General features: G+C 43.8%; 3 protein-coding genes across 4 annotated transcripts in view; 1 reads left to right on the forward strand and 2 right to left on the reverse strand.

Moving 5' to 3' along the window:
• LOC125487529 (gastrula zinc finger protein XlCGF49.1-like) overlaps nt 1-7,846 on the reverse strand; it is a 32,860-nt gene extending 25,014 nt beyond the window's left edge. The window contains exons 1-2 of the mRNA XM_048619205.1: nt 7,832-7,846; nt 3,679-3,744 (exon numbers count right to left, since the gene is read on the reverse strand). The gene's annotated coding sequence lies outside the window, so the exon portion shown is untranslated. The remainder of the gene's footprint in view (nt 1-3,678; nt 3,745-7,831) is intronic.
• Nucleotides 7,645-27,513, forward strand: part of LOC109931411 (zinc finger protein 345-like) — a 56,109-nt gene continuing 36,240 nt past the window's right edge. The window contains exons 1-4 of the mRNA XM_048619395.1: nt 7,645-7,860; nt 7,971-8,058; nt 10,019-10,126; nt 12,096-12,872. Coding sequence (XP_048475352.1) covers nt 12,205-12,872 — 668 coding nt within the window. The 5' untranslated portion in view covers nt 7,645-7,860; nt 7,971-8,058; nt 10,019-10,126; nt 12,096-12,204. The remainder of the gene's footprint in view (nt 7,861-7,970; nt 8,059-10,018; nt 10,127-12,095; nt 12,873-27,513) is intronic.
• On the reverse strand, nt 19,808-23,754 carry LOC109931410 (gastrula zinc finger protein XlCGF57.1-like). Of its 2 annotated transcripts, none has more exons than XM_048619162.1 (3): nt 23,631-23,754; nt 22,895-22,987; nt 19,808-21,247 (listed from the first exon to the last, which is right to left on the reverse strand). In XM_048619162.1, the coding sequence occupies exon 3, from the start codon at nt 21,136-21,138 to the stop codon at nt 19,933-19,935; it is 1,206 nt and encodes a 401-aa protein (XP_048475119.1). In that variant the 5' UTR covers nt 21,139-21,247; nt 22,895-22,987; nt 23,631-23,754; the 3' UTR covers nt 19,808-19,932. The 2 variants fall into 2 exon arrangements, with proteins under 2 accessions (XP_048475119.1, XP_020386293.2); XM_020530704.2 differs by having other exon boundaries at nt 19,808-21,274.

Here is a 27,513-nt window from a genome sequence, read left to right on the forward strand (position 1 = left end):
TGCATAAAACCATCTCAAACCAAGAGAAATGTTTGTTTCTTCTGATTTTCTGGTCTGGATTGACGTTATGATTTCATACGCTTGTGGGATTCTGGAAGGGGAAGATCGAAAACTCAACATCACATGCAAAACTGAGTCCCTTGATCTATCAGGGCTGAAATATCATCGGCATCTGAATGTAGCAGAGAATGGGCTTGTCCATGGAAAAGATTTCGGGTGACTGTACGTGCTGGAAGAACCCCTAGAGAACTCAACTTAAATAGGCTTCATCCATCTGCAACTCTATCACCTTTATTCCTGGCCATCGCTCTCTCAATGACTATCATACTTTCTCTCTCTCTCTCTCTCTCTCCTCCCATTGAGGTCAGAATCTTGTGTAGGTCCAGACTGGTTGATATTGTTCAGAAATGCCCATGTGGAAGGGGAACCTATGTGTTTTTACAACAACCCAGCAGCCTTGTTGTTCACATTTTCCTAGTGTCAGTCTCACAAACTACCAGACTCATCCAGCTCAATTTCACTACCTCTGTATGTTTTATGGATTCTCACTCATTGTTCTTATTCCTATTTAAAATTTATTTAACAGGGGTATTGGAATGGAAGGATTTGCAGTTGGGATACCAGGGAGGAGATGGCCCAGTGGTGTTATCACTGGACTGTTAATCCAGTTACTCAGATAGCACGAACTGTAGATGCTGGAGTCAGAGTCAACATAGTGTGGAGCTGGAGGAACACAGCAGGCCAGGCAGCATCAGGAATACATCGGCATCGACTCTCCTGTTCCTCTGATGCTGCCTGACCTGCTGTGTTCCTCCAGCTCCACGCTATGTTGACCCTCTGAGTTCATTCTTTGTTCCCCCCCTACAAAGCTCCTCTAAACTTCCTGCCTTTCACTTTAGAAGTTTTTTTGTTAAGAAAAGATATTCAGAGATATGGGCGAAAGGCAGGTATATGGGGTTAGGCCACAGATTGGCCATGATCTCGTTGAATGGTGGAGAAGGCTCAAGGGGGCTGAAAGACCTACCCCTGGTCCCACATCTCTACCTCTAATGAAATTCTCAAGCTCACCACCTGGAAAGGCAAGGGCAACTAGTGCATCGAGGTGGGGGGGAGCAGGGGAAGCCAGAGACAGAGACAGAGACAATTACTTCCAAGACATACACACGCGAGTTCACACTGGAGCGAGACCAATCACTGGGTCTGTGTATCAGAAGGGATTTAAATCAATGCGCCACTGCTGAGACACCAGCAAGTTCACCAGTGACTGTAGCAGTTGGCTTTTGCTGTTAATCACATCCAGAACCGAACAATGTTCACTTTGCCAGTTGGGGTTTCTTTCTGAAAAGAAATTCAACTTTGTCAAACAGCTTGATTTACTTTATTTGAAGAGGCAAGGCGAGAAAGTGTCTTTCTCCAGATTGCTCAAGGTTTTCAAAGTTGAATCCAAAAAGTGATTTAAGTTTACTTCTTTCAATATACAATTCTTGCATTCACTGCTCACAATTTGGTGCGCTCTACGTCAAGAGACAGCAAACAGTGATTGGGCGATCACTTTGTGAAAAGCCCTCCATTCAGTCCGTAAGCTGGACCTTAAGCTCCCAGTCAGCTGCCCTTTTAAACTCTGTCCCACTCCCACCTCCCTGTGCTCAGCCTCCTGCACAAGCTCAACAGGAGTGTTTACCTGAAGAACTATTTCCTCATTCACTCCTTTAAGTTTTTAGTCCCGGTCCTCTTATCCCAGATCCCTCCAAACAGTGGAAATAGTTCCTATCTATCAACCATACCAATTTCAAGTAACATTGTTAAATTTTTGATCAAATCACCTTCTAATCTTTTAGAATATATCCAGCAAATGAGTTTAAAAGGAGGAACTGTTGGAAGAACGATGCATAATTTGGTAGAATCAGTGGTGAGAGAAACAGAGTTAATGCATGATCATAGCCGATCTGATTTTAACTTCAAGTCTGCATAGCCCTCAATCTTTCATTCCCTCAGTAATCAAAACAGGCGAAAGAGTCTACATCAACTACTTTTTGAGAAAAGGGAATTCCAAGAACTCTCAACCCCATGTGACAGAAAAAAAAAAGTTTCCTCTTCTCTCTCCTTAGCTTGGTGAGACCTCTTATTTGTAAACTGACTCTGAGCTCTAGATTCTCAGACAGAGGCAATACCCTGTTGACCTCTGCACAGTCAAGTTCCCTCAGGATTTTATGTTTTAATTAAGTCACCTCTGACCGTTCAGAAGGCTGTACATACAGGCTTAGACTGTCCAGCCTTTCCTCAAGGCAACCCGAGGTATTAGTCTAGTAAACCTTCTCTGAACTGCTTCCAAAGTGTTAACAACCAGTTAACAAACAGACGTTTACGTGGATGAAGGTAGAGCAGTGGATGTGGTATACATGGATTTAAGTAAGGCATTTGACAAGATTCCCCATGGTAGGCTCATGCAGAAGGTAAGGAGGCATGAGATAGGGGGTAATGTGGCAGATTGGATTCAGAATTGGCTGACCCTTAGAAGACAAAGGGTGGTCGTGGACGGAAAATATTCAACATGGTGCTCAGTTACGAGTGGTGTACCAAGAGGATCTGTCCCGTGTCCTCTTCTATTTGTGATTTTTGTAAATGATTTGGACGAAGGAGTGGAAGGGTGGATTAGTAAGTTCGCGGACGATACGAAGGTGGGTCACGTTGTGGACAGTGCGGAGGGCTGTTCTAGGTTACAAAGGGACATTGATAGGATGCAGAGCTGGGCTGAGAAGTGGCAGATGGAGTTTAACCCTGAAAAGTGTGAGGTGATTCATTTTGGAAGGACAAACTTGAAAGCAGAATACAGGGCTAACGGAAAGATTCTTGGCAGTGTGGAGGAGCAGAGGGATCTTGGGGTTCATGTTCTGCCACCCAGGTGGGTAGAGTTGTTAAGAAGGCATATGGTGTGTTAGCTTTCATTAATAGGGGGATCGAGTTCAAGAGCCGTGAAGTTATGCTCCAGCTAAACAAAAGCCTGGTTCAGCCACATCTGGAGTATTGTGTCCAGTTCTGGTCGCCTCATTACAGGAAAGATGTGGAGGCGTTGGAAAAGGTGCAGAGAAGATTTACCAGGATGTTGCCTGGAATGGAGGGAAGATCTTACGAGGAAAGGTTGAGAGCGTTAGGGCTTTTCTCTTTAGAACGACGAAGGATGAGAGGTGACTTGATACAGGTGTACAAAACGATCAGAGGTATAGATAGAGTAGACAGCCAGAGACTTTTTCCTAGGGTGGAGGTAGCTAGTACGAGGGGGCATAGTTTTAAAGTGAGTGGAGGTAGATATAGGGGAGACGTCAGAGGTAGGTTCTTTACTCAGAGAGTAGTAGGGGCGTGGAATGCATTGCCGGAGAGGGTAGCGGAGTCGGCCTCATTAGGGGCATTTAAGCTGCTATTAGATAGGCATATGGATGATAGTATAAGGTAGGGGTGGAGGTTAGATAGACTTTAGGATTGGTGTAAAAGTTCGGCACAACATGGTGGGCCGAAGGGCCTGTACTGTGCTGTACTGTACTGTTCTATGTTGTATCCGTCCATATGTACAAAGACCAAGACAGTACACAGTGTTCCAGATGCAGTCTCACAAATGCTCTGCACAACTGAAGAATAATAACCTTATCTTTAGCTGACTGCTGGTTATACCCACCAACTAACCTGTGATTCCCGCATTTGGATACTCAGATCTCCACAACCTCTCACCATTAGTTTTGTTTGTTCTTCCTGCCAAAAAAAGGACAATTTCACACTTGTCCAGCTTACACTCCATTTGCCAGATCTTTGCTCACTCACTTAACCTTTGTAGGTTCCTTATATCCTCTTCGTGACTCCCTTTTCTACCTATCTTTGTGTCATAGTAAATTTAACCACCATACCTTCAGTCCTTTTATCCACGTCATTTATAGAAATTGTAAACAGTTGAGGCTCCAGCACTGACCCACTCATGATATCCTACCAGTCGGAAAAAGACCTTTTATTCCTACTCCATGGTTTCTGTTTGCCAGCCAATCTTCTAAGTATATCTACTCGTTCCCCTCTATCTATAGAACAAGGTATGTCTTGAAAGAACGGCAACAAATTACACTTGAAACTGCCTCTTTTAGTACTATACTGAATCTCTGATGTTTCATTCACCCTGCTCTGATAAGTTAACCCCTGGAGTTGAGGTATCATTTAGGTCAATCTGCTCTGTGCTCCCTCTAACGTCAGTACCAACTGTTCTTTCTCCGTTGGGGTTACGAGAGAGCGAGAGCGAGAAAGAAAAGACTAATCTTTTTCTCTCCATGGTCAAAGGCAGATGTGATATTCATGTTCTTGTGAACCGAGTGCATCTGACAGATCTTCGTGTGAGGTTTCTTTTCAGCTTCCTGTCTGTAATATGCCTTCAACTGCATACCACATGGTAGACTAGTTAGCAAGGCTATATTACATGGGATCCCAAGGAGAGCTAGCCAAATCGATACAAAATTGGCTTGACAGCAGAAGACAGGGGGAGGTTATAGAATCATACAGCATAGAAACAAGCACTTTGGTCCAACTCAACCATGCCAACACAATCTGACAGTCCCATTTGCCAGCTTTTTGGCCCATATCCCATCGAAACTCTTTCTATTCATATACCCATCCAATTGCCTTTTAAACGTTGTGATTGTACCTGCCTCCTCCACTTCCTCTGGCAGATTGTTCCATACACGCACCATCCTCTGCATGAAAAAGTTACCCCTTGGGTTCTTTTTAAATCTTTTCACTTAAACTTATATTCTCTAGTTTTGGACTCACCCACACTGGAAAAAAGTTTTGGTTATTCACCCTATCCATGCCTCATGACTTCATGAATTTCTACAAGGTCACCATTCCAGGGGAAAAAAGCCCCAGTTTATTCAGCCTCTCCCTATAGCTCAAACCTTCCAGTCCCAGTAACATCCTTACAAATATTTTTTGCACCCTCTCAAGTTTAACACCAACTTTCCTATAGGAGGATCACCAGAATTGTATGCAATATTCCAAAAATGGCTTCACCATTGCCTTGTACAACGACAACATGACATCGCAACTCCTATACTCAATGTACTGACCAATGAAGGCAATACCTAAGACTCCACTTTCAAGGAACTATGCATTTGCACCCTTAGGTCTACTTGCTTGGCATCATTCCCCAGGGCCCTATCATTTACTGTACAAGTCTGGTCCTGGCTTGCTTTACCAAAATGTAATACCTTACATTTATCGAAATTAAACTCCAACAGCCACTCCTCCGCCCATTGACCCATCTGATCAAGGTCCCGTTGTACTATATATAGAATATGATATATAGAATCCCTACAGTGTGGAAACAGGTCCTTTGGCCCAACAAGTCCACACCAACCCTCAGAGCAACCACCCACACCCATCCCCCTATAACCCAACTAACCTACACATCCCTGAACACTACGGACAATTTGGTATGGCCAATCCACGTAGCCTGCAAATCTTTGGACTGTGGGAGGAAACTGGAGCACCTGGAGGAAACCCACGCAGACATGGGGAGAATGTGCAAACTCCACAAAGACAGTCGCTCAAGGCTGGAATTGAACCCGGGTCCCTGGTGCTGTGAGGCAGCAGTGCTAACCACTGAGACACCGTGCCACCCTAATGTTCTTCATTGTCCACTACACCATCTGTTTTGATGTCATCTGCAAACTTACTAACCATACCTCCTATATTCACATCCAAATCACATATAAATGACTAAAAGTGGATTCAGCACTGGTCACAGGCTTTCAGTTTGAAAAAAAAAAATTCCTCCACTGCTACTACTACCCTCTGACTGCTACCTTTCAAGCCAATTTTGTATCCAATTAGTCTCATTGGATCCCTGTAAGGATGAACAGTTGTTTCTCAGATTGGAGGTCTGTGACTAGCAGCGTGCGTCCGCTCTTGTTTGTCATTTCTCTAAATAATTTGGATGAGCATATAGGATGCATGGTGAGTTTGTTGATGACACCAAATTTGGTGGTATAGTGGACAGTGAAGAAGGTTATCTAAGAGTACAACAAGATGTTGATTAACTGGGCCAATGTGCCGAAGAATGACAGATGAAGTTTAAGTTAGCTAAAGGGAAGATGTTGCATTTCCGTAATATAAACCAGGGGAGGATATAAAGTTAACGGTAGGGCCCTGGGGAGTGTTGTCGAACAGAGAGACCTAGGGGTGCAGGTACACAGTTCCTTGAAAGTGGCATCACAGGTGGACAGGGTGGTGAAGGCATGTGGCACACTTGCCTTCATCAGTTCGAGCACAGGAACTGGGATGTCATGTTACAGCTTATAAGAAATCAATATGGTCACATTTGGAGTACTGTGTACCAGGCTGTAGACTCGCTCGCCGAGCTGGCGTTGCAGACGTTTTGTCACCCTGCTAGGTACTGTGTACCATGTGCTCATCCTGCTATAGGAAGGATGTCATTAAACTAGAAAGGGTTTAAAAGGATGTTACCAAGCCTGGAAGGTTTTAGTTATAAGGAGAGGCTGAATAGGTTGTGACCTTTTCCCCCTGAAGCATAGGTTTGACCTTGTAGTGGTTTATAAAATCATGAGGGGCATATAAATGGTCAATACCTAAGGTCTTTTCCCCAGGGTAGGGGGGTCCAAAACTAGAGGACACAGGTTTAAGGTGAGAGGGAAAGATTTAAAAGAGGCCTCAGGGGCAACTTTTTCTACAGAGGGTGATGCGTGTATTGAACGAGCTGCTAGAGGAAGTGGTGGAGGCGATTACAACAATTAAAAGGCATTTGGACAGGGATATGAGTCGGAAAGGTTCAAAGGAATATGGGCCAAACACAGTCAAGGTAGACCAGATCAGTTTAGGAAACCTGGTCGACACGGACCAGTTTAGCCGCAGGACCTGCTTCTGGGCGGTATACCGCTATGACACCAAAATACACGCAGCAGCGGTGAACGGGTTCCTCCGAAACTTACCCCCAATAAAGATGGCGTTCGCATATGCCTCCCGTCAACCATTTCCCCCAATAAAGATGGCGGCGGCAACCCGGGCCTATCACGGCCTGATGCCTACAACCGTTTTCCGTTTGCTGCAAACGCGGGAGCTTCCTAATTCGGGTGGGGAGGGTAAATCCGACGTTTGCGGAATTTTCGGATCCATAACTTCCCTCCCACCCTCCGCTACTACTTCTACACCCTTAACCGTTTCTCTCACCTCCCGCAATTAGTCAGAGACAGTCAGCGTCACCACATGTCCTTCCACTGACCCCGCCCCTCCTTCACTCCCATTGGTTGGAGGACCGTTCGATCCATTGGTGTGGGGCCTCCCACAGTCACATGGCACCTTTGAGCGGGAACTTTTTTTCTGAAAGACTCGTCCCCGTGCACCCAACAAATAATTGTGGGTGGAGGGACTAGGTGATTACATAAACACGTTGCGAAAGGCACAGTGCCCCGAATGGGGAGCTACTGCTCTTTGCTCGCACGGGCGGGGCGACACTGCGGGACCTCAAAGGCTCCGAACGCCTCCGGGACTCGGGTTACCATCCACCATCTTTGTTAGGGGCACTCAGGACCAGGCGAATTGCGCGGTCACCATATTTATAGGGGGCAATATGAAGTATTACGCATGCGCAGTGGTCGTATCAATCATTGTCAATCCATTGTTCACATCTACTAGTGCCCTCCCTGATCACCTTTCTGTCAGTGCCTAACTCCCTCTTGTCTCTAATAATTTTAACTCATTAGTATTTTACTGTTACTTCTTTGTCTATTTTCCTAAACGATTCCACCATTGTCCCTCCCCTGACGATGTTATGCTGCTAACTTACCAGCGACGTTACCTACAGCATCATTGACAGTTAAGACTATTTTTCCTGTGGTGGAAACTACATCTCTTTCGGTTCTGAGCATACATTCACCACAATGCTGTTCATAATTCATTAACTTTTCTTTTCCCTTTCTCCACAGATGTTTTGTCAATCCACAGTGGCTACGGAGATGTCCTTCCTGAATCACTGCAGTTCGCAGATTGAAGATGCTCCCACAATGCTGTCAGGTAAAAAGGTACAGCTTAACCAGTGATGATGAGGGGTCATGAAACGTTTAAACCAACAACAATTTCACAATCACAGAACTGCTACAGTGCCAAAGGAGGTCATTCAGCCCATCATGTCTGCACTGGCTTTCGAATGAGCTTCATGACTTAATGTCATTGTCCTACCTTTACCCCGCAAAGCTGAACACTGAACGTGGTTTCTATTTAAGTAATGATCTAAGATTATCTTGAATGCATCAGTTGAATCTGTATCCTAGAAATGTCCCGACAGTGGATTCCATATTCTAAATATTTGCAGTATGAAATTGTTTGCTCTCCTCTCATATTTGCTTCATTTGCAAACCTTGTTAAGACTGTACCCTCTGGTTCCCAATCCTTTGATGAGTGGGAACAATTTGCCCCTTTGTTTCGCTATAATTATATTTAATGCAATTTGTACTTCGATTTGGAGACAGGAAGGACTGCAGGAGTTGGAAGCTAAAGTTAACAAATGTGGAGCTGGAAAATCACAGCAGGTCAGATAGTATCCAAGCAGCAGGGAAATCAACGTTTCAGGCTGGAGCATCTGTTTAAATCAGGAATGTTCATGATGCTAGAATTAGATCAGTATAGAAATCTCAAAGTTCAGAGACAGAAAGACATGACCAAGATGAGGAGAATTGCAACCATAAAGGAATGTGACGATGAGAATTTTCAAATGTTTGAACCTCTTAAATTGAAGACATTTGTAGTTAGCAAGCATAGGGGTTATGATTGAACATGACTTAGTGTGAGTAAGCACATGGAACAGCAGAACTTTGGAAGACCTTAAGATTTCATGGAGGTTGAATGTGGGAGGCCAACCAGGAGTACATCAGGATAGTTAGGGCTAGAGGTAACAAAGGAATCAACCGCCTGTATTCCCTACATCTCTCCCTGCCTCACTCCTTGTATGGAAGCCAGAGTCTTGTATCGGTCCAGACTAGGTGGCAGTTTCCCTACCCTGGTGTACAGTAAGGAACCAATTGAATGAAGTGATTAAAACCTCCAGGGCCTGACAGCAGAATTAGATAACTTGCAGAGATCTAAGGACCTATGGTTTGAGGAGACTACAGAGATAGAGATGATCACAATCAGGAAGGAAAACAGGGATGAGAAATTTAAAATATTACTGTGTTCTAACCAGGAAACTTTGCAGGTCAAAGTTTTTGAAAAGATTTGTAGCTCAGGTTGTGGATGAGGTTGCAGACTTGCTCACTGAGCCGGTGTGTTTGATTGAAGATGTTTTGTCACCTTGCTAGGTAACATTGTCAGTGCACCTCCGGTGAAGTGTTGGTGTTCTGTTCCGCTTGTTATTTATATGCCTCGGTTAGCTTGACTGGTTGGCATCACTTCCAGTTCTGTTTTTCAGTGGTTTGTATATCAGGTCCAGTTCAATGTGTTTGTTGATGGAATTCTGGTTGGAATGCCAGGCCTCCAGGAATTCCCTGGCATATCTCTGTTTGGCTTGTGCTATTATGGATGTGTTGTCCCAGTCGAATTTGTGCCCTTCTTTGTCTGTGTGTACTGAGACCAGTGAGAACCATCCCAGCAAACCGAGGGATATAAATAACAAGCGGGTCAGAACACCAACACTTCACTGGAGGCACACTGACGATGTTGCCTAGCAGGGTGTCGAAACATCTCCAATCAAGCACACTGGCTCAGCAAGCAAGTCTACAAACTCTGACATTGCAGGTTTGTGAGTACAAGGATGATGGGTGAACAAGATTTAGTGAGAGTCACTAATCGGAAGTAGAGTGTTGGATAACATGTAGAATAATGTGTAGATTACAGGGAGTTTGAGTGGGTGGTGCTGTCTTGGCGGGGGTTGGGGGTTAGTGTTGGAAGGGACAGCAAATAGAAATCAAGAGAAATGTTTGTTTCTTCTGATTGCTGTCCTGGACTCTCAATGAATAACTTTGTCAACTTGTTTTTACAGGGTATTCCAAGTAGCTGTACAGATAGGAAATGCATGCCAAAGGTTACATCAAAAGTCTAATATAATCACTCGATTTATCTGGACCTGGGTATCAGGCGGCCTTTTAGTGTAAGCATTGAGTTCCAGGTCATTACCACTTGCAGCATTTCTCTTTCTTGCTTCACTTCTTGCCCAAATTGTACAAGTCGTATAAACTTGTTACAGTCCGCTAATGGGAACTGCTTTTCTTTATCTGCTTTATCGGAAGTTACCAGAAAATCACAGCCTCCCATCCTTCACAATGTGTGGTGATCTCTGGTTTGCACAGACCCAGATTTGCTTTATTCCTGTAATGATGTCATCATGCATTGACAATTGCATGGTGACATCAGCCATTCCCTGGGATTTCCTCAACTGTGAGATTTTTCTGCCTCCAGTGTTTCTGTTATCTTTGCAGCTACAGGCTCCAGCAAGAGATTTTACACTAAAACCGTGAGAGTGTTTAAAAAAAAAATTTGTCTACAATTTTGAGCTTCTAGTGCCATACTCTGTTATCTGGTTCCATTTGGTCCGAGGCTTGTGTATCACCTTTACTGTGGATCAGAATCCATGTCCACTCACTGCTCTTGTTTCAACTCTGCCCTCCCACCCTAATCACCCTGTTTACTTTCCTCTCTAATAATGGGTGCATTTCTCCTCCATTTAGTATTTTACTATTACTTCTGCTGACTTTGTCTAACTGATGTTTCCATCCCTTGACCGTGTGCTGCTGACTTACCAGCTTCAGGAACAAGTATTTCTGTAGAATATATTTTGCATTGACTTTTCTTATAATAAAAACAGGTATCTCAGATAATGCTGGGATGTCACACTAACTCAATTGGTTCATTACTGTCGCTCAGCAAAGGGAAACTGCTACCTGGTCTTGACTGATACAAGATTCTGGCCTCTATACAAGGACAATTGTTTAGGTATCACTAACCAGACTAACAGTCATTATCAATCCCCAGTTTGCAGTGGCAAAGATGTTGTTTGACCTTCTTGAACCACTGTGCGGTGACGGTTCTCCCATGATGCCGCTAAGTAAGGAGCTACAGATCATTCACTCAGGGATGGTGAAGGAATGATGATATATGTCCAAATCAACAGCAACAATTTTCATTTTGTAAGGGAACAACCCAGGACGTTTTACAAAAATATCAGAAAAACAGTGGACACCAAGACACCAAAGGAAACATTAAGGCAGATGACCAAATCATTGGCCAAATTGATAGGTGTTAAGGGGGACACTAAAATTGAAAAGTGAGGTTGAGAGACAGAGGGTTAGGGAGGAAATTCTGAGATTATGGTCTTGAAAGGTAGATGCACAGCTACCAAAGTTTGTACAGATGAAATCAGGAATGCACAGGAAGCCAGAATTTGAGGAGTGCAAACATCCTGAGGTTGTCAGTTTGAGGGAGACCCAAGAGATAGGGAGGGTTGTGAGGCTGGAGGAGATTACAGCGATTGGGAGGCTTTCGAGGCTAGAGGACTTCACAGAATGAGGCTAGAGCTGATTCTGGAGGTGGTTACTGAGTTTGGGAGGCACAATATCATGACGGACTTGAGAACAAGGATGGAAATTGTAAAGTTTTCATTGTCTTGACCCAAAAATGTTTTTTTTCCAGTTAGTGAACACGGGTGATGGGCGAACGAGATTTGGTGTGAATAAACATGTGGGCTGTAGAGTTTTGAATGACCTGATGTTTACAGCGAGTTTGAATGTTGTTTGTTGGTCAGGAGTGTGTCTGGATAGTTATGTCTAGAGGTAGCAAAAGGAATTCCACACGTGTATCTCCCACCTCTGTCCTTCTATCTCTGTCTTTATTTGGAGGCCAGAGTCTTCTATCAGTCAAGACCAGGAAGCAGTTTTTCTTTGCTGAGCGACAATAATGAACCAGTTGAGTTTGTATGACATTCCAGCATTATCCCTGATCATTTCTTGCTTAGTGCTGGCCCCACAAATTACCAGATTCATTAAGCTCCATTTCACTACTTCTCCTTGTTTTCGTATATGTTACTTCTCACTCCTTTTGTCTGTTTTAAATTGGTTTCACAGGGTATTGGATGGAGAAGATTTGCAGCCAGGAACTGGAAGCCAGTCAATAAATCAGATTCTGAGAGCCTCACCCCATTTATGATAACTTTATGGTCACTGGAGTTTGGACATGGACGGGGAGAACCTATACATGTGTTGTATGTGTGGACAAGGCTTCAGCCAACCACCTGGCCTGTCAGAACATAAATGCAGTCAGAATGGAGAGAGGTACGGGGACTGTGGGAAGGGATTCAGATCCCTGTCTGAGCTGGAAATGCATCAACACAGTCACACCGAGGAGAGGCCGTTCATTTGCTCAGACTGTGGGAAGCGATTCACTCAATCATCGGATCTTCTGAAACACCAGCGAGTTCACACTGGGGAAAGGCCATTCACCTGCTCCACGTGTGGAAAGGGATTTACAGAGTCGTCTACCCTGCTGAGACACCAGCGTGTCCACACTGGGGAGAGACCTTTTAAGTGCCCGAACTGTGGGAAATGCTTTAAATGTTCTGGTGACTTGATGCGCCATCAGCGTATTCACTCTGACGAGAAGCCATTCAGATGCTCTCACTGCGGGAACGAGTTCAGGCAATTGTCTGGCCTCACTAAACACCAGCGAATTCACACCGGGGAGAGACCGTTCACCTGCTCTGTCTGTGGGAAGGCATTCACTCAGTCGTCCACTCTGCTGATACACCAGCGCATTCACACTGGGGAGGGACTGTTCACTTGCTCCGAGTGTGGCAAGAAATTCACTTGTTCGACTGCCCTGCTGAGACACCAACGAGTCCATGAGTAATGGCAGTGGTGGGACTTTACTATGAATCACATCCAGGACTGAACTGTTTACGTTAGTGTTTGTTTCTGCTGGTGATATTAAACTCCAGCTCAGTTACAGGTGTTAATACTTTGCATATACATTCATTACTTCAATTTTGTGCTCATCACAGTGTGTTGCATCTTTTCAACTTATTAAACCCGTTTGTTCCTTTTTGACAATCTGAAACGGTCACTTTAGTTGTGCAGGTTCAAATTGAAATGTTAGAGAAAAAGGATTTGTGTGAAAAGTTGCAAGAGGGGATTTGTCTTTCTATTTCTGTCTGACAATAATTCCTATTTATTTAGCCCCTTCAGCCTCATGAAATATTTCAAGGTTCTTAGGGCATCGTATAACAATGCATGACACCAAGACATACTTGGGAAAGTGAGAAGAAACTTGAGCAAAGACTGTGGGTTTTAGGAACTGTCCTAAGGGAGGAAAGTGTCAGTATCACGTTCCAGCTCAAAGCAATGGGTGTCATTTAGCTGAAGGAGTTGCTTGTGTTCTACTTAAACATGTCATTTTGTCAGAGAAACTTGTCTCTGGTGAGAACAATGGAAATAGAAACGGGAAAGGTAGTGTGGACAAGCCAAATGTGAGAGTTTAGAGGCAGCTTCCCTATGCTCTAGTGACTAGGTTTGGCACTCTTATTGTCATTGCCTGGGTTTGATTCCTGGTCTCAGTCAATACAGATTTCTCCACACATCTTTCTTACTGAGTGAAAACTTTAAAAAAACAACTAGAATCAGTCAAGTCAGTGTGGATGTTTTACACCAGAACTGCAAATGTCACATGCAATCATTTAGGGGCTGCAACATAACGACTGCTGTGATTAAGTAAAGCAGCTCACCTCCACTTTCTCCAGGGCAATGAGAGATGAGCAAGAAAATGCTAGCCCTGGCCTGTGATGGCCATACCCTGTGAAAGAATAACAAAATATAGAGTTGGAATGAAGGAGCGAAAGAAAAAGAGAAGGGTTGTGAAAGGTTGCATGCATAGAATATATAGTTTTTGGTGCAAGACAAACAATGGACGGTAATGGGTAAGATTTAACTTCCTGCTGTTTACACTGCTACAAATATCACGCCCGATCAACCAATCACAACTACTTGTTCAAAGCAATGCACCTCGCCGAATGACCGCTTTCTGTGTTGCAACTCTCTATCACTTTAAGTTTCCCAACATCATGATGGTTCAACTCACAGCCATTTATCATTGCCCACTCCAATGAAATACAACAGAATTTTTTAACTCTTACATTACACTTTTACAGTCTTACTGTATGGAAACAGATCCTTCAGTCCAACCAGTCTGTGCTGACCATAGTCCCAAACTAAAGTAGTCCCACCTGCTCGTGCTTGTCCCATATCCCTCCAAACATTTCTTATTCATGTACTTATCCAAATGTTGTTTAAATGTAACTGTACCTGCATCCACCACTTCCTCTGGAAGTTCATTCCGTTCACTAACCACTCTCATTTTTGAAAAGGTTGCCACATGTGTCCTTTTTAAATCTTTCTCCTCCCACCTTAAAATTATGCCCCCTAGTCATGAAATCCACCACCCGAGGGAAAAGATACCTGCCATTCACATTATCTATGCCCCTCATGATTTTAAAAACCTCTATAAGGTCACCCTTCAATGTCATATGCTCTAGTGAACCTCTCCTTAACGTACAAGCCTTCCATTCCTGGCAACATAGATCATAGAATCCCTACAGTGTGGAAGCAGGCCCTTCGGCCCAACAAATCCACACCGACCCTCAGAGCATCCCACCCAGACCCATCCCCTAAAACCCACCTAATCTACATATCCCTGAACACTACGGGCAATTTGGCATGGCCAATCCACCTCGCCTGCACATCTTTGGCTGTGGGAGGAAACCGGAGCACCCGGAGGAAACCCGTGCAGACACAGGAAGAATGTGCAAACTCCACACAGACAGTCGCCCGAGGGTGGAATCAAACCTGGGTCCCTGGTGCTGTGAGGCAGCAGTGCTAACCACTGAGCCACCATGCTACAGGTGGTGATCTTCCCATGTTTCTGCTGCCCTTATCCTTCTGGACGGAAGTGGTCATGGGTTTGGAAGGTGCTGTCTAAAGATCTTTATTGAATTTCTGTAGTGTGCATCTTGTAGATAGTATACACTGCAGTCTTGATGGTGGAGTGTGTGGATGTTTGTGGAGGTGGTGCCAATTAAGTGGGTTGCTTTGGGGAGTCAGGAGGTAGGTTACTTGCTATAGTATTCCTAGCCTCTGACCTAGTCTTTTAAGTGCTGTGGTTATGAACCAAAAGACCCATGTTTGAGTCCAATTCCAGGATTTTATGACCAAAGAAAGTGTGTCACAATGTGTCCAAACAGATTACCAACTTGTAAAATCCTTTAAATGCTAGGTTCCTGGTTTGATATCTGCAGAACAAAATGGCAAACCGTTGCAGTACTTTGTACGCATTACCTGGGATCAATAATGTCATCCGGTCCCCTTCAAGGCCTGGTACCCAGCCACAGAGAGAGAGCAGAGGCAATGGGCAGAATTTAATGCCGTTCCTCTAGGAAGTGTTGCGTGACTAATGGGCATCTAATTGGGTGGGAGATTAGCAGATGGAAATCTGGCAAACGATCAGTTTGGTGAAGCTAGTGGATGTCCTTTCTGTCACACTATCAACTGAGAGCTTTAAGATGGTAATTAAGCCCTCAGTGCACTGTCCCTGGTAACCAGTAGGTGGTGGACTCGCTTTTGTGACAACATCCTGGAAAATCTTTTCTGAACCCTCTCCAGCTTATTAATATTCTTCCTATAATAGGGTGACCAGAAGTGGACACACTACTCCAGAAGAGGCCCCACCAACATCCTGTACAACTTCAACATGACTTCCCAATTTCTATACACAAAGGTCTGAGCAATGAAGGCAAGCATGCTAAATACCTTCTTAGCTACATGTGACGACAACTGCAAAAAATTATGTACCTGCAATCCTAGGTTTCTTTGTTCTACAATATGACCAATTGCCCTACTTCTAATTGTATAAGCCCTGCCCTTGTTTCTTTTACCGAAATGCAATACCCTGCATTGATCCAAATTAAACTCCATACGCCATTTCCTCAGCACATTGACCCAATCGATCAAGATCTCTTTGTAATCTTGGATAACCTTCTTCACTGTCCAATACATCACCAGTTCTGGTGTCATCTGCAAACTTATTAACCATGCCTTTTTAAATAAATGACTTAGATGAGAATATAAATGGCAAACAAAAGTGGACCCAGCATTGATCCCTGCAGAACACCACTGGTAACAGGCCTCCAGTCCAAAAAAATCGCTTCACCACCATTCTCTGTCTCCTGCTGTTAAGCCAATTTTGTATCCAATTGGTGAGCTCACCCTAAATCACACGTGATCTAACTTTACTAATTAGTCTACCATGTGGAACATTGTCAAAAGCTTTACTCAAGTCCAAGTAAACAATGTCTACCACTCCGCCCTCATCAACCTTATTGGTTACTTCCTCAACAAACTCAATCAAGTTTGTGAGACATGACTTCCTGTGCACAAAACCATGCTGACTAGCCCCAATCATTCCTTGCCTCTCCAAGTGTATGTAAATCCCATCTTTCAGAATCACCTCCAAAAATCTACCCACCACGGATGTCAGACTTACCGGTCTATAGTTCTCAGGCTTATATTTACATCTCTTCTAAGGCACAACATTATTCACTCTCCAGTCATCCGGCACCTCAACCCATAATTATAAATACAAATATTTCTGCAAAGGGCCCTGCAGTTTCCTCCCTAACTTCCCACAACAGCCTGGGACACACTAGATTAGGTCCCAGAGATTTATCCACCTTTATACAGTCTAAGACCTCTAGCACATCTTCTTCTGTAATGTGAACTGTTTTCAAAACATCAATATTTGTTTCCCTCCATTTTAAAGACAAGACGATGACTGAATTCAGCAGAATGTGTTCTTGTCATTTCTTGTACCCCATTTGGAATCAAACTAATTGAGTGAAAGTTTAAACAGTGCAAACCCGTCACTGCAGCTCAGCACGTCCAAACAACAACTGTTCCACAGCCTGTTCTGTACTGTCCTGTGGTACAGGTGCTGTACAGCATGAAATTACTGCAGCTCCACTTTCTTCACATTGAAATCCAATGCAAAAACCAACACAATTTCACAGCCCAGTAATGTACACAAGAGTGGAAGAAGACTCCCTCTGGGAATAATGGGCATGGTGTACATTTTTGGAACGGGTACGGGACATCAAGAGTGATCACATCCTCACGTCTCTTTAACTTGTCATCTGCAAATATCTCATTTCTCAATGCCTTGCATCTTAGATACCTGCTCCCACATTTCAAGAAAAGTTTGGGATTAGAGTATGTCTTGGTTTATGACAAGCAATATATTGACACAAAAGCCAAATAGGAAGATGGAGGGAGGTGTGGACAGAAGCCAAAAGAGATGCAACATGAAAACGTTGCCATTTGTCAGTTGTTTTTAGTGAGGAATGTCCATCAGGTACTGGCTTGTGCACCACAAAAAGTTGCTTGTTTCACTGCATTGTCCCTGTCATGTTCAAGTTCAGTGCAATACTTGCTGGCACTGGCTATTTGTGTGTTACTGACAAATGGTATTTTACAGTAGAAATTTGTCTCTGGTGTGAGTTATCTCAAGCCAATTCATGATAAAAGTCGCAAGGACGAGGCAACCTGTGAAATGGCACAGCAGCACCCCTGGTGGTGAAAGTAGTGCAGAGCAGGAAAGCCATGAGATGGCACAACAGTGCCTCTGGTGGTGAAAGTAGTGTGGATCAGGTAACCTGTGAGAATGGCCCAGCACTGTGCCCTCTCAGAGCTCATTATGTGCACAGAGACCCATCATGTTTATCCATCTTAAATGCTAACCATCCGTTTGACCGTGTTCACTGGCACAAATCCAAATTTTCCTGTCTCCGGAATACATCAGGAGGTGCACATTATGAGCCTGCGCAAGTCCTGACCAACAGAAACGCATAGGAGTTGCATGGCGAGGTCAGGTGGAATGCTGCCCAGGAACATCTGTGAATGTCTCAGACCTGAGGCCAGGCAGAGAATATGATGTGACAGGCAAGACTTAACTGTGTGTTTACCAAGGAAGTGTAGACTGATTAATAAGTGTTCAAATAGGACAACTCAATTAAACACAGTAACTGACCCCACCAGTCCCTTGACTAACTCCTGGATCACACACCCCGCTTAACTGTTCCTGATCACAGACTAAGCCCTAACCTGGCTATACCCTGGGTACTCCTGACCTAGGAACCCACTTCCCACTCACCAAGTACGGAAGCTGATGTAAAAACAGGAGTCTACTGTCTTCTTTCATAACTCACTGCACTCACCCTGGAGTCACTGAGCTGCCCACTTCTCCTTCTGCTGGTACTGGGGTATCCTAGAACAAATGGATGGTATCATTGGGTCAGTTTAAAAAAAAAATAGGCTGTGGCAGTACACTCAGCATTCTCTCTGACTGGACAATTTATTCTGTCATTGACATTTCCCACTCATTGGATACTTGGAGCAAAAGAGCATCCAAATTAGAAGCAAAGTGGATCAAGCAGCCCCTTGAGTCTGCCCTGCCATTCAATAACATCATGGCCAATTGAGTTATGTCCTTGATCCCACTTTCCTGTCTGCCCTATAACCCTGGACTCCCTCATAGACCAAACATCTGCCTAACTCAGCCTCGAATACATTCAATAACCCAGACTACACACTTTAAAGGTCTTGAGGTCGATTATATGTCCAGGCTGTGAAAAAACTGGTTTAGTCACAGACACTTGCGGAAAGAAGGATAAGTAGCTGAGGAGCAGAAGATGGAACAAGGGCCAGAATCAATGGCTTCAGCCTCCACAAGTTTGGGTTGGACAGAATTCTGCAAGTCGAGTCCTGGATGTGGGAGAAGCAATCTGAGACTTTAGTAACAGTGGAAGAATTGCGAGTGGTGTTAGTGTCATCAGCCAAAGTGAAATCTGACGCTGTTTTCAGATGATGACCTTGAGCAGCAGAATGTGGATTAGGATTAGGAGGAGGCCAAGGACAGATGCTCCGGGATACCAGAAGTAACAGCGTGGAAACAGGAAGGGAAGGCACTGTAGTTGATACTCTGGCTGTAATGTGACAGGTCAGCAATGAAGCAGAAGAGTGTATGCCCACTCAGCAGGACAACAGTGAAGAGGGGCTGCAGGTGGATTGTGTGGTGAAAGGCTTCAGACAGGACGAGAAGGACAAGGAGCGACAGCTTACTTTCATCATAGTTACACAGGACTTCATTGGTGGCTTTGACAAGAGTTTGATTGTGTGACGGGGAGGAAATGTGATCGGAGGAATTGAAAGATAGAATTCTGGGAACAATGGACCCAGATTCACTTTCAGTGAAGAAGGACAGGTTCAAGATGGGATACAAAGATGGCTGAGTCAAGTGGTTTCTTTTTAGAGGATGAGTTAATGGCGGCAGAGTGAAAGGGAAGTGGGACAGTCTTTGAAGAGAGGAAACCATGAACAATATCAGTGACCTAGGACAGTTTGATAGATGCCATCAGTAGTTCACTGTTGTTCAGAAACAAGACTGAGGGATGAGGAGGTGGATCTTATGGACAAGGTGAGCCCTGACAGGGAATGAGGGGGCGCGAGAGAGGAACTGGAGAAATGACGATTTCACAGCTTTGACATGAAGGAACTTGGAAGAAGTTTTGCTTGAAAGATTAGGGGAAGGGAGGGAAACAGCAGAAGCAGATGATTAGATTGTCTCAATCTTAGTGACAAAGAAACTCTGAGGTGAAGTGGAAGGAAAAAGAGAGAGGGAGAATTCTTCAAAAGAAATTAACTTGTGTTAAAGATATTAAAAAGACTTAAAACACAGTGTATACAACACAAGTGTGATTTATTTGACCTTTAACCAGCACTTTAACACCTATAACTGGGCTCTAGATTATTAACACCAACAGAAATAGGTCCACATGAGCATAATAGCAAATTCCAATCACTGTGGTTAGTTGTGAATCCGCTGGTGTGCCAGCAGGTTGGACGACTGAGCAAATCTCTTCCCACACACGGAGCAGGTGAAAGGCTTCTCCCCAGTGTGTGTTCTCTGGTGTGCCAGAAGGTTAGACGACTGAGTGAATCTCTTCCCACACACGGAGCAGGTGAACGGTCTCTCTCCAGTGTGAATTCGCTGGTGTACAGTGAGATGAGATGACAACCTGAATCCAGTTCCACAGTGAGAGCATCTGAACGGTCTCTCATCGGTGTGAACACGTTGATGGCAGATTAGTTCCCCAGAACTTTTAAAACATTTCCCACAGTTCAGACATTTAAAAGGTTTCTCTCCCGTGTGAACTTGCTGGTGTCTTAGTAGGTGGAATGATCGAGTGAATCCTTTCCCACACTCAGAGCAGGTGAATGGCCTCTCCCCAGAGTGGATCCGCTGGTGTACAGTGAGTTGGAATGATTTTTTGAACGCAGCCCCACAGTGAGAACACATGAACGGTCTCTCATCAGTGTGAACAAATTGATGGGACATCAGTTCCTCAGAACTTGTAAAGCACATCCCACAGTCCAGGCAATTAAACGGTCTCTCCCCAGTGTGAATGCGGTGGTGTCTCAGCAGGTGGGTTGACTGAGTGAATCCCTTCCCACACACAGAGCAGGTGAACGGCCTCTCCCCGGTGTGAACCCGCTGGTGTGCAGTGAGGTGAGAGGATCGCCTGAACCCAGTCCCACATTGGGAGCACCTAAACAGTCTCTCGTCAGTGTGAACACGTTGATGGGACATTAGTTTATCGGAACTTTTATAACACTTCCCACAGTCTGGGCATTTAAAAGGTCTCTTGTCAGTGTGAACGAGCTGGTGTTTCAGCAGGTGGGATAGCTGAGTGAATGCCTTCCTACACTCGGTGCAGGTGAACGGCCTCTCCCCAGTGTGAACTCTCTGGTGGGTCAGCAGGTGGGATAACTGAGTGAATCTCTTCCCACACCTAGAGCAGGTGAACGGCCTCTCTCCAGTGTGAATGCGCCGATGAACCTCCAGCTCTGATGGGGATCTGAATCCCTTCCCACAGTCCCCACACTTCCACGGTTTCTCCTCTTTCTGACCGTATTTATGTTCCAACACACCAGATGACTGGCTGAGATCCTGGTGGCAAAGAGAATGCGTGTACAGTGTCTCTCCACTATGAACAGTGCTGTTTCCTTCCATGTTCAAAACGTGATGATATTCAGGTTGCCAGAAACTGGGCACTTCTAACAGATCCTGATCTGACGTTTTGCTTCTGTTTCCTAATTACAAATCCTCCCCTTCTAAGACTCTGTGAAGTTTATTTTAAACAGAAAATCTGGAGTGAGAGAGAACCCAGAAACACAAAAGTAAATTTGATTAATGATTGGCTAACAGAAAACAGAAAGTAGGAATAAATGGTCTTCTCGCATTGGCAGGCTGCGACTAGTGGGATACTGCTATTAACAATATTTATCAATAATTTGGAAGTGGGGACCAAATGTAAAATTTCCATTTTGTGATGATACAAAATTAAGTGGGGAATGTGTGTTGTGAAGACGTAAAGCAATTTCAGGAGGATTTGGACAGACTTGCAAATGGACTAGAACATGGTGGATGGAATATAACGTGGAAAAACTAGTCATATTATCATACAGTAATAGAGATCTACAACATAGAAAAAGGTCCTTCAGGTCATCAATTCTGAGCTATTCAAAAACAAGCACCTAACTATTCTAATTCCATTGACCCATTACCTTATATGCTTTGGCATCGCAAGTGCACATCTATAGTCTTGAAGTTTCCATTTCAGTTGGAGAAACAGATGTGCACGTCATTTCTTAAATGGTAAGAGGTTGGAAAGTATAGATGTACAAAGGGACGTAGGCATCCTTAATGATAAGCCACTGAAGGTTAACATGCAGATGCAGCAAGCTATTAGGGAGGCTACTGGAATGTTTGCATTTCTTGCAACAGGATTTGAGTACAGCAGTGAAGCCTTAGTCCAATCATACAGGAGCTTGGTTACACCACAGCCTGGAGTACCATGTGCAGTTTTGGTGTCCTTTTGGTCTCTCAGTAAAGATGAAGTGCAACAAAGGTTCACTAGACTTGTTCCAGGGATGGTGGGGCTGTCCTCGGAGGACAGAGTGGATAAACTGGGACTGTATTCTCTACAGTTTCAAAGAATAACAGGTGATCTCACTGAAACTTACAAAACTATTTAAAGAGAAACCCTGTGAATGCAAGTAAGACAAGACCCCTTGCTGGACAGTCTACATTGAGGGGCCACAATATTAAAAATGCTACATAGCTCTGAAATGAGGAGAATTTATTTTACCCAGAGGGTTGTGAATGTTTGGAATTTTCTACCACAGAAGGTTGTGGAATGTCTGTCTTTGAGCATGTGTAACATGGAAATTATCAAATTTCTGATTACAAGTGTGGGAGGTGATGGTGTAGTGATATTATCACTAAATTATCAATCCAGAGACCCAGACTTGAATCCTGCCACGGCAGATGACAGAATTTGAATTCAATAAAAATCTGGAATTAAGTGTTTAATGATTCCTGATTATCAGGAAAAATTCATCCAGTTCACTAATGCTCTTGAGGGAAGGAAACTGTCATTACCAGGTCTGGCCTACATCTGACTCCTGACCCACAGCATTGTGGTTTTCCATTAAGAACGAGCAATTAATGTCATATTCTGTGAATGAATAAAATAAATACAGGTTATGAGGAAGGGTTGATAAAAGACAATTAAGTGTTAGATCAGCCATGATTGAATAGAATGACGTTGGCGGGGGGGTGCAGGCTTGAAGGGCTGAATAACCTACTCCTCTTTCTATGAAGAAATGTTCAGAATCAAAGTTGATGTGTCACAGATTCCAGATTTTTGCCAATAACGTACAGAGAAAATGTGCAGAAGAAATTTAATGCAGTAACTGGTACTGACCTGGAACTTAATGCTTACAATCCAAGGTAGATAATATCAAGGTTCTGATGAATCTTCGTATCCTATAAAAGACATGAATCCTCTTCAAACATCCTGTGGAAGAAGTTTACAAATATCATCCCTGCCTGTGCAGATCAGACATTCAAAACAAAAACACTTCTATTGGTTTGAATTTGCAGTGCTTATGTCCTCCCCATTTAACACCCTGTAAAAGGACTTTTCAAAATCCTTCACTGTTAGTGCAATATAGAAATCCCTTCCCCCTGACCCTGATGACTGTGCATGCTCCCTGCTGCTCGTTGTGACTGGCAGTCAGTCAATTTGAGGATGATGTGTACTAAGGGTCCTGAGTTTTGGGTCTACATGTGACTAAGCAGAGCCACAGATCTTTGAACACATGGCGTCAGGGAGTCCCGTGAGGTAGTGGGATCTGGAGAGCAGGATTTGCTTCACTGAAGCCGCTCTACCTCATCAATAAGGCATGGGTACGAAAGGTTAAGGCAGCTTGATGGACAAGTTGTCTTCACTCTGAACAATGGCCAGCTAGCTCTTCCCAGTCGTTCCAAACATTTCCCTGTACAAAGATGGCGGCTGCGCATGCGTCGTGCAGCTCAGTGCCCCCAATAAAGATGGCAGCCCCCCCCAAGGGCCCTGTTGCCGGGGGGAAGCCTGGAGCCGTCGTTCATCTGGTGCAAACGGCGGTGTGGGGTTATTTTATTCGGGGTTTGTGGCTTACACAAGAACTTCACGAAGTCTCTCAGTCCATTCGCACGATTAACTGGTTCCTTCTTCCTGCCGCATTGCCAATGCTTTCGGAGCTGCCTATCGCCCTCGCTCTCTCCGCGAATGGTCCAGTTACAGTCGACTCTGCGCCTGCGCACTGCTCTCCAGCTTGTGGCAAGGCTTTCAGCACCCGGGGAATTATGGGTAGGTTTCCCCCTATTAAATGCTGTGATAGAATCCCTGCCAGTGTGGAAGTAGGTCATTCGGCCCATCGAGCCTACACTGACTCTCCGAAGAGCATTCCCACCCAGGCATAGAAGTTAGGAACAGTAGGAGGCTATTTGACCCTTAGAGCCTGCTCCGCCATTCTTCATGACGATGGCTGAGTGTCCAACTCAACAGCCTAATCCTGCTTTCTCCCCTGAACCTTTGATCCCATTCGCCCCAAGTGCTGTACCTAGCTGCCTCCTCAGAACATTAAATGTTTTGGCATCAATTACCTCCTGTGGTAATGAATTCCACAGGCTCACCACTCTTTGGGTCAAGAAATGTCTTCTCATCTCCGTCCTAAATCGTCTACCCGGAACCCTCATGCTGTGACCCCTGGTTCTGGACACACCCACCATCGGGAACATCCTTTCTGCATCAACTGTGTCCAGTCCTGTCAGAAAATTATAAGTCTCTATGAAATCCCCCCTCATTTGTCTGAACTCCAGCGAAAACAGCCCCAATCTAGTCAATCACTACTCAAATATCAGTCCCGCCATCCCCAGAATCAGCCTGCTAATCCTTTGCTGCAGTCCCTCGAGAGCAAGAACATCCTTCCTCAGAAAAGGAGACAAAACTGCACACAATATTCTAGGTGTGGTGTCACCAAGGCCCTGTACAACTGCAACAACACATCCCTGCTCCTGCACTGGAAACCTCTCGTAATGAAGGCCAACATATCATTTGCATCTGCAAGCTTACCCTCAGTGATTGGGGTACAAGGGATGCCCAGGTCCCGCTGCACATTCCACTCTCCCAATTTACAGACCTACCCCACTACCCTATATCGCTGTAATTCCCTTGGCTAATCCACGTAGCCTGCATATCCTTGGACAATATGGGCAATTTAGCAACCCACCTTAACCTGTATACCTTTGGGCCATGAGAAGAAACCAGAGCACCCAGAGAAAACCCACCAGACAATGGGAGAATGTGCAAACTCTACACAGGCATTCTCCTGAGGCTTGAATCAAACCCCGGTCCTTGCCTCTGTGAGACAACAGCACTAACCACTGAGCCACCGTGCTGCTTCTGGATGATTCTGTTCAATTTGTTTTCTCTTGTGGGATGGAGAATGGAGCTGAAGAGTCAAATAATATTGTCAGAAAATAAATTATACCGATACTGTCTGAACCAGAAACTCTTGCAATGATGTTGCCCATGCCCTCATCTGAGCCATTGTTACAATGCAGAATAGTCCATTCTGTGCATCCTACATGCTGTCCAAATCAGCACTAATCTGTAAAAACCGAAAAAACTGTGGATGCTGGAAATCAGAAACATAAACAGAAATTACTGGAAAGGCTCAACAGGTCTGGCAGCATCTGTGGAAGAAAATCAAAGTTAATGTTTCAGTTTCAGTGGTCTTTCCTCAGAACTGTTTTGAGGAAGGGTTACTGAACCCAAAACATTAACTCTGCCTTCCCTACACAAATGTTGCCAGACTAATGCCTTCTGCAAGTCCATGTCCATGGCATCAACTGTATTCCTCTGATCAATTTCCGTCATTTGTTTAGCATTAATTAGTGCTATTTGTCAGTCTTCTTCCCGGATCCCTACATGTTCTTCCATTTCAAATAGCCATCTATACTCTTTTGAATGCCTTGACTGAACCTGCTTCCATTACATTCTCGGGCAGTGTATTACAGACACTAACCATGGAAAGAGTTTTTTTTTCCTTAGATAACTTCAAATTCTTGTATTGATTACTTATAATCTGTGCCCTCTCATTCTTAATCCTATTACTAGTATCCCTACTTACTCTGTCCAGTTCAGTCCTGATTTTGAATCGTTTGATTATATGCCCTCTCAGCCATCTCTTTTCCAAGGAGAACAGTCCAATTGATCTTCATAACTGAAATTTCCAAGCTCTGGGTCCATTCTCTTGAATTCTTTCCCTTCATTGCCTTCACATCTTTCCTAAAGTGTAGAGGTCAGAACTGGACACTATATTCTAACTGAGGCTTAACCCAGCCTTGATAGAAATTAAACGTAACTTGCTTACTCTGTACTTTGTCAGCTGGATGGCTGGTTTGTGATATAGATTGATGTCAACAGTGGGGGTTCAGTTCCCACACTGGCTGAAGTAAGATCCACCTTCTCAACCCGTCTCCTTGCTTGAGGTATGGTGACCACCATTCCTTTTTTTCCAACCAGAGCAATCTTACGGTCCTCTGAGACTATGGTGATACTACTACCCCTGTTAATAATGCCTAGTGTACTGTATACTTTGTTAATCACTTTTTCAAGTTGTCCTTCCATGTTTAGTAACTTATGCACATGTACACCCTAGTCCCTCTTCTTCTGCATCATTATTGCATTTGTACCCCTTATTTTGTAGTCATTTGGTAGTACAGGACTCGAATAATGCAGTAGCAAGGCATTTGTAGGAACATTTAGCAAGAAATACCAATGTAAGATGAAAAAAAAATCTAAATTGGATGAGAAACAAGTTCTTATCTTCCTACTAAAATGTATCACTTCACATTTCTTCACATTGGAATTCACTTCTTCCAACTGCATACCCTGATTCCTGCCACTCTGCAAATTTTGTATCTATGTTGCTGCTGTTCCTTTCACTCCATGAATTTATAGCTTTGCTCACAGTCATCTGCGGTGACAATGTATCTAATGCCTTCTGCAAGTCCATGTCCATGGCATCAACTGCATTTCTCTGATCAACCATCCCTGTTTTATGTATTATGTCATCCTATTAATGTTAAACAAATTGGGACAACCCGGTGTTGTCATTTTGTTTACTGAAGATAGAGACTTTTTTTTTAAAATTGAGGGATCAAAATATTGTTGACGTGTTTCACTCTCAATCTGTGAAATATATAAAAAAAATTAGGTGGCCATTTTAAGGGAAAAAAGATCATTTTCAGGTTAAAATATGACAAATAACCTAACAATAAAACCATCTTAGATGTATATGATGTCTTCATTGTAAATACTTAATATATTGTTTTAATGACATTTGGCAATAGATGATTTTAAGATAGTAAATGTCAATCATTGTAATTAAAAACATTAGTAATAGCTTGGATTATGAAGGAGATAAAAATTAACATAAAGATGAATAAGTGTGCTTAGGACAGGTGGCAGGTAGAAAGCACATTTGAGAATCAATGAGAATACAGGAGCTTCAGGGGAGAGGTGAAAAATCATAGTAAAGAAGCAAAAAGGCTTTTATTTTAAAAAAGCAGCCCATAATCTTTCAGTCTTCCCAAGCCTCAGGAGAGGTGCCAACATCTGAAGAATTGGGAACATTGTTCATAAAGGGATTGTTTAGAGAAGCACAACACTGACGGAGTCATCTTAACTTCGATACTGGGGAAGAAACTTTTTCTGGATAAGTTAGTAGTCATATGGACAAAGATGATCAGTTGATTGTGAAGAGTCAACATGGATTTCTAAACAGTAAATCATGCTAACTAGCACACTGAAGCTTTTTTGCGGTGATAACAGATAGTATCTATGAGGACGATTATGTTGATGTGGCATCTACGGACTTCCAAAACGCATTTAATGTAGTGCTATAAACAGACTTGTGAGAAAAGTTATAACTGATGGAATAAGGGATTCAATAACAATGTGGATATAAAATTGGCTGAGTTATAGGAAACAGA

The sequence above is a fragment of the Rhincodon typus genome, chromosome 42, assembly GCF_021869965.1.
Source record: "Rhincodon typus isolate 14 chromosome 42, sRhiTyp1.1, whole genome shotgun sequence".
NCBI lineage: Eukaryota > Metazoa > Chordata > Chondrichthyes > Orectolobiformes > Rhincodontidae > Rhincodon > Rhincodon typus.